Source organism: Ostrea edulis, chromosome 4, assembly GCF_947568905.1.
Source record: "Ostrea edulis chromosome 4, xbOstEdul1.1, whole genome shotgun sequence".
Lineage (NCBI taxonomy): Eukaryota > Metazoa > Mollusca > Bivalvia > Ostreida > Ostreidae > Ostrea > Ostrea edulis.
This window is the reverse complement of record NC_079167.1, coordinates 5,979,945-5,993,647: the sequence shown is the minus strand read 5'-3', so window position 1 is coordinate 5,993,647 and position 13,703 is coordinate 5,979,945. Positions and strand designations below refer to the sequence as shown.

Genomic DNA, 13,703 nt, shown 5'->3' with positions numbered 1-13,703 from the left:
TGAAAGAATTTGTCAGTGAAAAAAGTACCATACTTTAACTTGTTTCATACCTCTTGGGATGTGATATGATTGCATGCTTACCTTCTAAAGCTATAGACAGTACTTTGTTCTCCACCAACCAGTGCAGTATAGTTTTGTAGTCTATGGCTGTTTTTGACACCTTGTTAGATGTGGCATCTTCTATAAGCTTTGTCACCTGTACAAGATATGTTTGTTTTACATAGACTGGAGGAATAGGGAAACTAGAGTCAGGGAAAGTTTTTGGAATTTTTTAAAATTCATAAAAATCAAAGAAAATTTGCCCAAGAGTATAATTGGCCCATTACTTTTGCCTCCCCCCCCCTCCATTTTGCTTTGCAAAATTGCTTCCTACAGCCCCCCCCCCCCCCCCCTTTTTTTAATATACATAATCATCACCTTCCTATAATAAATCTGTCGTGCATATTTGAAAATCATATGCCATAAAATTTTCAGTAATAAGGGCGACATTTGTTTTGTTACCCTCGCCAAATATACAGAATTAAACTACATGTATCTCAGGCCTTAGTTTTAAAAAATTGCATCTGATGATCAAATAACGGCTTGATGGTTCATAAGGAAGCAGATAAGAATAAAGTAAGGGGAAGTTTTAACAAGTTTCTAGAAACAAGCAGGCCAAGACTTGTACACTTTATTTATTTTAGATATTTTACATGAATAAATGATATCATTAATATGTTTTACATACAAATTATTTATAACAAATGAAACATAACAAACTATATAATTACTTTCAATCAATTTTACTGGGCTTGCTGAATTGTGGATGATAAACAGTAAACAAAATATGAATGCGCAATGCTAATGTTGGATGGCAAAGTGGTAATTTACTGTATCTTCATAGTGAATGGCTTGTATCAATGTATTCTGAAAGAATCTGAAATCTGTTAGATTTATAATGGTATAACTTGCAATGATACCAATGCCCTATCAACCTCATAATAGTGGGGAAAGTCTTCAACCTATCTGCCGAATCGACTAATCTAATGATTTTTCTCAGAAAATGGCTAAAAATGAGCTTTTCATCCTATACTCCACATCAACCCATTTCCCAAGATCATGGTATACCCTTTACCTCCTTTAATGCATTCATTCGAGCATTAAAATGTGGAGATTTCAACATTCTGAGAGCAACTTCCAGTCGAAGTTCATCAAGAGATTCTGTGTGCTGTGGCCACATCTGGATACACAACAACTTCATGGAGGCCAGAAGATCAGACACACTTCCAATTTTCTGCCAAAACATGTAATAAATATAGTTCTTGCATGAAGGATGCTATCAGTCAACTTCTAAAACATTTATCAACAAAACCACCTCTTATTAAATGATAATGGTGACCAACAAGCAATTTCAAAGTTATCACGGGAATATTTCTCTTTTTTTTCTTCTGTTTTTTCTTATCATCATCACACTATCTTCTACCCATATTTCACTTTATATCACTCAACTTTCACTTTAACACTCAACTTTCACTTTAACACTCTCAACTTTCACTTTAACACCCCCAACTTTCACTTTTTGATGCTACCTTTTCCTTGAGGTCTTTTTCCTCCAGATTCTGTATGTATTTGATTGTCTTCTCCATTCCTGGAGCTAGGATTTCTGTTACTATTTTAGGATTGAGGAACTCTGCACACATTCCAAAAGGCCTCAATAAAGCTGCCATGGACTGCAATAGAAATCAAGGATTAAAACATTGTTTACTTCCTGTATCAAAAGTCAAAAATCAAAAGTCACAACCAAAGGTAATATCATGCTTCATCTTAACTTACTGGAGCATCCAATTCTTCATTTTCTAGTAATTTTTTCACTATATCAAATCCGCCTTTAAATGCAAACTAGAATATAAAAAGAGAATACAATCAATGCAAAATTCTATGTATCTACATTTACAGTCAAGTTGCTCATATGGAATTCTTAAGGACACCTACATTTGATTTCTTATAACCAGATCCCCATCTAAAGAAGTTCCTGATATTCAAAAGTAAATAGGTATATCCTTGATATACCTGCACTTAGTTCTATACCAACATAGTCTGTATACTACATTAAGAAAACATTTCATATTTGAAACAAAACGTGTTCGTGAAACACTGATGCCCTGATAAGGCAGCAAAGTAATTCTGGTACCGAAAGAGAGGTCTTGTCACAAGGAATACACATGTGAATTATGAAAGCCCTACATTACCAACCATTAAAAAGTTATGACCAAGGTTGCAGATTTCAAAACTAGGTCAAACTCCAAGGTCAAGGTTACAAGAACAAAAATTTTGATACCAAAAGAAGTCTTGTGCCAAGGTTTAAGTTTTTGTGGACAAACAGACAGACAGACCAAAAACTATATGCCCCGAATCTCCAATTATGGGGGCATGAAAAGAATTAATGAATTGTACATAAATATATATGAATTTGGAAAACACTAAAATTAAAAAAGGTGATGGTTGATAATGAATATTACTTCCTTAAACGAGAGAATTCCTTAAAATTCACTTCCTTATTGCCATTTTTCTTACAAAGATATATTAATCATGTGACTGAGGATTTCATTAAAACTGGGTTCCTTATTATGTTCCCCAAACGAAGTTTGGGAACATATTGGTTTTACTCGGTTTCTTATTATTATTATTATTATTCTTTCTTTCTTCTTGGGACTTTTTTGTCCACGAGTGTTCTCAGAAACTACTCAAGGGATCAAGATGAAACCTTTTTAGGATGATAGTATAGCATATGTAGATGTGCGGAACGAATGTCATTTTGTCTGAAAATGCATGCATGTGCATGCACGTGCATTGGATTTTTTGTTTACCAACTTTGGAATCAGTCTAACTTTTTTATTTTTCAATGAAATCGTTTGCTATTTACATCGTAGGTATAACAAGGCACTTTTAACTGTTTGGCATCGTCAAAATTTCAATTCTGCACGCGCATGCACGTGTGCTTCAATTTGATTGGATAATACAAAACCGTTTATATCATTCATGCCAATCAAGGAAATTTAATGATATTTACAGGATAGGTAGACTTGTCAAATCTCTACAGATCGATGTAATAAAAATTGCAAACGCGCATGCGCACGCACGTGCATTGTCTTTTGAAGGTTCAATTCTTTCAATGACCCTAACTTTTTTGTTTTTTGTCCAAATCTTTTCAAACTTGTGTTGTATATGTATCTTGATATTCTTAACAAAAGTGTATAGTCATAATTACCATCCGGCACGTGCATGCACGTGTGCTAAATTGTGATTGGACGATTTTCAAATCGCCATAACTTTCTTATAAATGATGGAAACAATATGACATTTATACTGTAAGTATATCTATCAAATGTCTATTGAATGACATCAACATTGATGCTGAGTCATACTCACGTGCCCGTGTATGCACGTGCATAGCTTTTCTTTCATTTTTCGGGTACTAAAATGGTCATAACTATTGAATTAAAAACTGAAATGAATTCAAATTTACCCTGAGGATCTATGATATGAATGTCTGTGAAATGGTGTCAACAAATTTTCCATGATCAAAATCGCGTGCGCGTGAATGCGCGTGCATTGTAATTTTTGACGTCTAAATTTGAGTATTGGTCTATAACATTTTGAGATTGCAATGAATAGGTTTGAAAATTAGGTTGCAGGTATGTTTTGGGCCTCTCAATTTATTAATAGTCTCAAAATCACTTCCCTGCACGCGCATGCACGTGCGCTTAATTCTGATTGGACGATTTTGAAATCCCAATAACTTTCTTAAGAGTGAAGCGATCGATACCAAATTCATATAGTAAGTATATTGTTCAAATGTCTGTTGAATAGCATCAATTAAATTGTTGTGTGGTACTCACGCGAACATGTATCAGGGACTGACACTAATTTTAATACCAACCTGTCCCTTCGGACAAGTTAACATGAAATTTAGGTTGTCCGAATGGAAAATGTACTTGTCCGAAACTGACCAACAAAAAACTGTAATGTATATGCATTGCATTCTCATGAGTGTTTTTTTTATTAATAGTGTTACCCTGGTTTTCTTGTGATCTCCATGTGAAATCATTAATTAATAATAATGTATTGAATGGTTTAAAAACTCCTGTCACTCAGACAGCAATCTATGTATATACATTTTTACCTTAATGTTTGCAGGCAGAACACTTAGTTACAGACAGAAGTTGAGCCATATTTATGTACTTCCAGATCTGCAGCAAATTGCACAGTGAATTTTTCATTTTGGACATGTTTTTCGTAAAAATTATTCAATTTTAACTTCGGAAAAAGTGTTCTATATCTGTTTGTTCACTTCCAAGAATCACGCGACAATAGAGACATCTGATTGGCGTGATTAAAATACACCGTGAAGCTGATTGGTCGATATTAATGAACAATCTAAATTTAGATCAGGGAAAACCAGAAAAACGCCATATTGATTATCAGATTATTTCTATCGACGAGATGTACTTCAAAAACTTTAAGGACTCTTTTCACGTAGAATTTATTAAAATTTCACGGATACCCTTCATTTATTTTTGGTTGTCCCATCGGACAGGTAAACTACAGAACTTAGTTGTCCGACCACCGTTTTAAGTTGTCCCGGACAATCGGACAGCCGTTAGTGTCAGTCCCTGTGTATGCACGTGCATTGATCTCGGTCTTTGTAGTTTTGAGTTGTTAATTTCTCGATTTTCATTGAACTGTTGTGAAACTTCTCTTGTACTCATATGGTAAGACTTCTAATGTATCGAGATGGTCAAATTACTGATCAGCACGTGCATGCACGTACGTGCACGTGCACAAAATTCTCAGATCTTTATAACTGATATGTACTAGCGTGAAATGGACTGTACGTTATGAAATAGTTATATATAAACATGCTAGACAGTTTGCCATGGTCAAAACCACTTGTACTGAAATAAATGGCACCGCTTGCTAAATGGGGGAATGTTTGGGGAACATGTGTAACGGTCCCCGTTACAATAAGTACTAGTTATAATTGAGTTTTCCTGTTCATTGAATCCACATAAAATCGATCAAAGTTTACGCTGAATAAAATGTATACACAGAGTATTATTCTGTGCAATAGTAATATAGCTTGTTAAATAATTGTTTTAGCACAACAAATGGGTCATTTTCTTACATATAGATTAACAAAATATGCATACTTACTCTATTAATAGCATGTGTAAGCCATCCAAACGGATCCTGAAAAATAACAAAATACATAATCAACATATCATAATACATAATACATAATCAACATATCATAATACATAATATATAATCAACATATACAAATAAAAAGGTTTTAGCTGATTGATCATCACACAACAAACATTTTGAATTATTATATCAGTCAACACGAGTGTTAAAAATGTAATGAGCTCTAAAATAGACATCATCAGCTATTTTGACTTTGGTTAAGGTTACATGACCCTGAGTAAAGGTAATTTGGTCAAGGTCATGAAAATGTTTGAAAGATCTCTTCCTGTCCTTATTTTTGTGATTTGGCACAAAAGTTGGTTGCATACAAACCTTAACCAATAACAGACTTACTGTTCAGATATATAATTGACTTACAATATCAGACTTACTGTTCAGACATGTAACTGACTTACAATATCAGACTTACTGTTCAGATATATAATTGACTTATAATATCAGACTTACTGTTCAGATATATAATTGACTTACAATATCAGACTTACTGCTCAGATATATAATTGACTTACAATATCAGACTTACTGTTCAGATATATAATTGACTTACAATATCAGACTTACTGTTCAGACATATAATTGACTTACAATAACAGACTTACTGTTCAGATATATAATTGACTTACAACAGCAGACTAGTATTCTGCAGCTGACTTACAATAGAGGACTTGTAGCCGGTGTTGACAGTGTACAATTGACCATCCTCCAGCTTATCTTCCCAGTATGCACGGTCTCGCTTGGAACGGTTTTTAAAATGAAATTCACTTTCTTTGTTAAACACCTAGAGGAAAAACTATTATTCAGTACACAAACTCCTACGCTCACATCTTGCAACATGATTAAATCTGTTTAAAACATAGTTTTCAAGACACACTTGAGATTGTTTATCACCTTCAAATTTAATTTTCTATTTGCATACAACTGAAGACGAGTACATACAGCATTCTTCAATTTAGCAAAATTTGGTACCGTTTCTACATGTACTTACAACATTTCAAATTACTTTCCACTATGAAAAAAATTTCTAAATGTTTCATTTGTATATTTTTCTGGATGTGAACCTACCAGTGTGAGAATGTTAAGGATCTCATGGTGCACTGGTAGATGTTGAAGGCGAGCAACACACATATCTATAAACAGCTCGGCCATACTAAATATTCCATCTTGTATTTCTGTATTCCACCTATGAACAGCACCAGATGTCATCAGCTGTGAATAAACATTGTGAATGATGACAACATTTGTATTTTCAAAAATGAAATTTACTTCTTAAATATACACAAAGAGCAAAACTTTTTGTGTTCACATTCCTGACATGCTCTGAATTTTTATTTGTCCTATGAGTAAATGACTTTATAAGCACCAACAAAAATGTATGAAAACATCAGCTAATTCTCTATTTACTTTGATTTTCAAGTTTAATACCATAAAAATATTTAAAAGTTGTCTGGATATGGAGTTTGTCTATTACATTCGCAAACCTCGCAGACATTGACAAAGTTAGTTAGTCTATGCAAATGCAACATGAAAACAGGCACAGTAGTTTTCAGTCAGAAAGTTATATAAATATTTTTGAATTCAGAAAATTTCATGTCAATGGGGGTGAGTGCACAATGGCAATACCTCATCCTGAGCCCATTTTTTAACTCGTCCAGGACGAGCAGACTTTTTTCCCCCCACACTTTGGACACTATCAATGCTCACCTTTTGAAATGATTCAGGCATACATCTCTCCAGAAACCTCCTGCAGTGCTCATCACTCTCAGTTAAATCTTTGATGAAAAAGAAACATAGTCATTTAAATTCATTGAGATAGATTACATGTCTAAATGTACATTTTGATTCTTTACTGATACATGATTAGAAATATAGAGTTTGGTAACTGTGATATGACCGAGAATCCCAAACATCTACAAACACTTAACACTGTTTCACCAAATGTAAAATCACTGATTTTCCTGGGATGATATTTTTTGAGGAGGAAAATAAGTTTTTGAGAGCTTGATATGTGGTTAAAAAGTTGTTATTTTTAGATGGATGGCGTAAACTTAGAGGATGTCCATACCATGAAAATAAAAAAAATTGAACTCGTATGAAAATTATGATTTAACAGTATTCATTAAAAGTTGTACAAATGATGAAATGAAATGCAGCAAATGAGTGATAGCAACTGTGACTGGAAATAAAACAACTCCAAACAAGAAAGGTAATACATCTACTATACTATTCAATAGAATAACAATCCAAACTTAATTGAAACAAATTTAATGCTAGAGTGCAAATTCTGTACAGAGTTTAAACACACTTAAAGTTAAACATGCTACATATGCCACATTAATCAGAAACCAGACCAAAAGTTTGTCAGTATAATAAACTAAACAAAATGGTAATTTGTAATTATAAATTAATTGGTATTGACAAAAAAAATTGTCTCTTCAATGCCTGGTAAAAAAAAAAAAACCCAGTGATTTTTCTAATGCATATTTACAAAGGATTAACATTTATGGTGAGTGTGTACCAGTGTGTGTGTGTGTGTGTGTGGGGGGGGGGTATTATTAGAAACATGGACTACAGGAGCAAGAGCTAAGATAAAAAAGGACTATGTATGATAACTGCCTTTGTGGCCCCCTGTAAAACTTATATTTCAAAGCTTTAACAAAAGACACATTCTTTTATTGCATCTCCAATACAGTTGCACATTATTTGTTCTGGTATCATCAGTTCTTCTAAAATGACACATTATTTCAATACTAATCAAATTTACTCAATATTATAATTTTCTTTCAGAAAACAGAGCGCAGCTTTGAATTTTTTTTTTACATGTACAGGCTTGGATTTCTCAAAAAAATATCAAACTTGAGTTTAAGTTTTCTTTTCTTTGAGCAATCAAAATTTGAGTAAAATCTCAGACGAAAATCTTGGCTCTTTATTTATTTTTTTGAGAAATCCTGGCTAGGACAGACAAAACTAAGGTATGAATATAAAGTTTGTCCAACCCTACACTTAATGTTTTATAGAAGAAAAACAGGGTGAAAAATAGCCACTTTATGACAAAATACCAAAAATATAGGCAAAATGTTATAATTCAGGGTCTAAGTCATTTTGATAAAATTGACAACATTGGGATTCTTGCACAAAACATGTTTGATTTTGAAACAAAAGCATGACTGTTGATATTGGTGGGCAAACAGAACCCTTGTCATATAGTCGTATGTTTACAACATGTAGCTGTATTAAGAATAATTTTATGCTGAACATGAAATTGAACCCCCTTCACACGATTCTATCAGTAGATCTCCCTACTCCATTCCCTGTTTGTCTTTCTCTTTCTTTTATTGCTGAATGTGTTAAAGCTCTACCATCCACACTTTTTGCATTGCCATATTCATTGTTTACTATTCACACGATCATGAGGCATTTACTATACAACTTGGCAATTAAATAAATAAATAGGAAATCAACTTGATTACTTTTATTCTGATCAAGTTAAATTCTATACTTTGCATAATGTAAATAACTTTTATAGATTGATAAAAAGACAACAACACAAACATCTATTCCTATAATAATATCCAATTAATTCAGCACATAAAGTCTTCACCTATTGGAGGCCAACACATTCCACTGGCATATTTGAGCATAATTTTTTAAAGTTGCATGGTGCTAAACATTGATGAAATATGCTAGGAATAATGTTAAATAATATATAATGAATGCAATACATGCATAACTTACTGGCCTCTGCTAGCCTTGTAGCAGCAATCAGACATTTCCCTAGTGATTCCTCCTTTTTATATGGAATTGACCAGTGTTCAGCAAAAACACGTCCCTCGAGTTCATACAAATTAGTAACAGGAAATTCTAAGGGGTTTTCTTCTTCTGTTCCACCATTCTCTCCATTCTCATCCGTCTTCTGTAACACAATGTTTTCCCATCAAATCTACATGCATAAACAAGTACATATGCGGGATACAATCACAGTGCATACAGGGAATTAACATACTGTATATATTCACATATAAGTTGGGGACTCGTTTTTCAGAGATTATTTTTTAGGAATTTGACATTGATCCTCTTAAAAGTTGGACTGAATTTTTTGTCAAATTGTCTACCCATTACTCGGCCATTAGTAAGAGTTGTATTTCTTTGTTGAATGTATTTTTTGAATGCCAATCTTGATCTTTATTACCGATATACACACTGAATCATGAATAAGTAAGAACACAATTTTTTAAAGGTTATATTTTAAATTTTTTGTCTTTTCTGCATGATGATTGAAACTATAATTGCACCATGTGAAACTTGGATAATTAAGAGAAAAATTTAATTAGAGTTGCTCCATTCTCAAGCTACAAGAACTCAGTGGCCTGGCCAAGCCACCCTTCTGGTAAAGGGGGGTAAATAATTGGATGATCAATTAATTACTGTAATTTAATTATAATAGATAACAGATACAGTACTTTGACAATGACAAATCAGTATAGATAAGATAAGATAAGTTTATTCCAATTTTGGGCCCAGAGGGCATAACAGTAAGACAGTTTATAAAAAAGAAATTCAAAAAAGAAAGAAAGTTTACAACATTAACTACAGGTTACATAGACTGCAAACTGCATGTGGATGCAGCATGTTGGGGAAACAAGTACATACATATATGAATTGCTAATCATGTGTATACACAAGTAAATGCACAGTATCAGTATTATACCAACATATGAATAATAAACTATAATGATTTTTGCAGTTTTAAAGCGTTAAAGTTCTGAAAGTTTGCACTAAATATTCACTCAATTTGACTATTACTGGTTTGTCTTCATTAATCATCAACCAAGTAAATTTGTCCTTATTTGTTAGATAGATAAAAATTTTGTTGAGCTTGTATATACCATTAAAAAACATATTTCTCTCTTCAACATAGAATGGACAATCAGTAAGGAAATGAAATTCATCTTCTACACAATGAAGGTTACATAATTCGCAAATTCTTTTGTTTCTTTCTAAAGAAATCTTCTGGCCAGAATTGGTTTTTGTAAATTCATATCTTCCTCTTTCAATTCGAAGGTCATGTGCACTAATTCGAAATCTATATAGAGTTTTTCTTAATTCTAGGGATTCTAAAAATATATAACTTTCCATAGTAAAGTTTTCTTTATACGAAAAATATGTTGTGAGTTTTCCTGATTTCTGACCCTCTTCACGTCGTTTTGACCAGTAAAGTAAAAATTGTTTCCGTACCTGATTCTTCATTTGTTATATATACTAAATGTAGTATATACTATTAAATGTTTGAGTCAAGTCCTGTCAAGCTCACAAACTTAGAATAATTTCATTGAAATCTGACTTTAATTCAAGAGAACTGCTAAACAGAGTACGCTGGAGTACTTTAGAGTACGCTGGTAAAATTTCATAATTCAATGCAATTTAATTGTTTATTTGTATGTATACCACTTAAATAAATATGATAATAAAATAACAGTGCAATATTTGTCCAAAGTATTTGCTTTTTAGCAATATTTTGACCAGAAAACAACATTCAATTTATTGAAGATTTATGGGCATCCTGATCCCGATTACTGGGCTCACACTGGACCAAAATTTTGTGTCCCAACCTGTCGCGCGTGCATCGACTCAAACACTGTAGATCTTTATTTCATGTGTATTATTCAAGAGGCATATACAACATATCATATATATCTCTGATTATTCTTACACGATGTATACGACATATGGCATGGGATTTAGATGAAAGACATATAAGTAGAACTACATTAGCCTGACGAGATATTCACAGAAATTCCTTCGATAAAGTTGGCTTATGCCCCGTGAATCAGTCTCGAAGCAGGTAGCCCCGTTTGTTTACATGATTTGTTACACACCTTTACATATATTAGTATCTCACAAGTGGTCATTTTAAAAGGTAGAAACTGACTATTCAGAATGCCTTATGAGGGTGATCGGTGGGGAAATAACATTTTGGATAAATTATTGGTTCTGTATAAAAATAAGTTCATTCTAGAAGGGGGGTATAAACACAAGATCTATACAAGCTATCCACACTTCAGGTGCCTGTGGAACATCTGCGGCGGTTAAATTGCATTAAATTATGAAATTTTAACAGTGTACTCTAACATACTTTGTTTATTAGAACCGTTAATTCAATGATCTAGACAAATTGCTAGCTGTTGAGAGCTGATTTATAAACAGATAAAACCTACTTATATGTAACATATATGTTACAACTGTTCTCTTTACACTCGTTGTGAGTATTGCCATTAACTTTAAGGTTGTAAATTGCGAAATAACATAAAACCTACAACAATTTACGCAAACACTGCAATACAGTTGGAACTGACTATACTCACATCCATTGCATGAACTTCATCATAACTTGGAGGAGGGTCAGGACTATACATTGTCTGACTTGACCGAGGGTGAATGTCTTTCATTTCAACGTCATCAATTCTATCCACTTCCTCCCAATCGTTTGGTAACGTCTGGTCATTCGTCAGGTAGGCGACTGCTTCGTTAAGGTCGTTCTTGGCCCTCCGCAGGGCCCGCCTTATTTCGGACTCTAGAAAGCCCATACTGAGCAAGGTGTGCACGTGTTCCTCCTCCACCTCCATCGCGTGACAGTGGAACTCCCCTCACCCCTCACTCTCTTACATTTTATGTCTAAACTTGCAAGAACAGCTTGGTAACTAGTTAACTCCCACTTTTACTTTCAGCATGCTGTACGCCATATTGGCTTGAAGTTGACGATTAACAACAGAAGAGTTACCCCACGGTAGATAACTCTGTATACAGACTGAATAACCCTGCATATTTTAATATTATCAATGAGGATTTTAAGGAGCAAATTCCAATGTCAGGAATGACCAGGCCATCTTTAACCAAAATAAAAAAGAGAGAAAGAGAGAGCGAGAAAGAAAAGAAAACCCCAAAAACAAACAACAATAAAATAATAAATAAATAAAAAATAATAATAATATCACACCCAAAGTAGCTCATATATAGTATATGTGTATTTATGTATTCATGTCTCTGCTCAAAGATTTCGAAAATCAAATAAAAAGAGAAATCTCACGATTATTTAAATTATAATCCTGGGTTGAACTAATTACGGCAAAGTATAGGGTGTCAAATTCGTGATTTTTTTTTTTTTATCCAATGCTCTTTTGATTATGGAGCGCCAAATTAACATAAACTCAAATAATTGATGATATCTTCAATTATTTGAAGATATCATCAATTCAATTGTTGCTCTCTTTAATTGAATTAATGCGCGCATTAAATCAATTATTGCTCTCATCAAATGAATTAATGCGCGCTTCAATTCAATTATTGCTCTCATCAATTGAATTAATTATTAATGCGCGTATCAATTGAATTAATGAGAGCAATAATTGATTTAATACGCGCATTAATTCAATTATTGCTTTCTTCAATTCAATTGATGAGAGCATCAATTGAATTAATGAGAGCAATAATAGATTTGATGCGCGCATTAATTCAATTATTGCTCTCTTCAATTCAATTGATGAGATCATTAATTTCGTAAAAATATTACTCGCAATAATTGATTTAGAGCTCGGTATAAATAATTTTATGATCTCTTTAATTCAATTGAAGATATCTTTAATTATTTACAATGCTTTTGTAAATTAATGCGCGCATCAATTCTTTTAAAGAGAGCAACAATAAAGAGATCATTAATTCAATTGTGGATATGTTGAATTGAAGATATCTTTAATTATCTAGGTGCTCTCTCTAAAAGAATTATTGCTCTCTTCAAATAAATTAAAGATATCATTAATTCAATTGAAGAGAGCAATAATTGAATTAATGCGCGCATTAAATCCATTATTGCTCTCATCAAATGAATTAATGCGCGCATCAATTCAATTATTGCTCTCATCAATTGATTTAATGCGCGCATTATATCAATTATTGCTCTCTTCAATTGAATTGTAGCGCGCATCAATTCAATTGTTGATAATTCAGAATTGAAGATATTATTAATTATCTGAAGAGATCTTTTTAATTCAATTGTTGCGCGCATCAAATGAATTGATGATATCTTCAAATAATTGAAGATATCTTCAATTATTTGAGTTTATGTTAATTTGGCGCTCCATATTTGATCGGTGCATCATATTTTTCGACTAAAGTTAAATCATATAACGAATGAATGGCTAGGTTGTTTTTATTATTCATGAGTGATAAACACAATGCATGATAGCATAGAAGTAATTCTATATAATTCTATTATTTCAATGTCTGCGCTTCGAAATGCTGGCCGGAGCTTTTCAACTGAATTATGATTGAACGCAATTTGCTTTCTAATTTAATATTGAGACAGGAAAGCGATTGCTGTTACTGGACAGACAAAGCTCTCTGAAAATACAAAGATATCGAGAAAAAATATCTTAATTTATTCATCTGAAATGATGCTGTAAACT

The 13,703-nt window shown here is 32.9% G+C and overlaps 1 protein-coding gene across 1 annotated transcript in view; it reads right to left on the bottom strand.

Annotated features, from left to right (window-relative positions):
• The window catches only part of LOC125669925 (ubiquitin carboxyl-terminal hydrolase 24-like), a 60,127-nt gene extending 47,817 nt beyond the window's left edge, over window positions 1-12,310 (bottom strand). The window contains exons 1-10 of the mRNA XM_048904774.2: window positions 11,607-12,310; window positions 8,980-9,157; window positions 6,949-7,016; window positions 6,310-6,453; window positions 5,903-6,025; window positions 5,194-5,229; window positions 1,813-1,878; window positions 1,569-1,709; window positions 1,115-1,273; window positions 82-196 (exon numbers count right to left, since the gene is read on the bottom strand). Of these exons, the coding sequence (XP_048760731.2) occupies window positions 82-196; window positions 1,115-1,273; window positions 1,569-1,709; window positions 1,813-1,878; window positions 5,194-5,229; window positions 5,903-6,025; window positions 6,310-6,453; window positions 6,949-7,016; window positions 8,980-9,157; window positions 11,607-11,867 (1,291 nt within the window). The 5' untranslated portion in view covers window positions 11,868-12,310. The remainder of the gene's footprint in view (window positions 1-81; window positions 197-1,114; window positions 1,274-1,568; window positions 1,710-1,812; window positions 1,879-5,193; window positions 5,230-5,902; window positions 6,026-6,309; window positions 6,454-6,948; window positions 7,017-8,979; window positions 9,158-11,606) is intronic.
• Window positions 12,311-13,703: the final 1,393 nt, after the last annotated feature.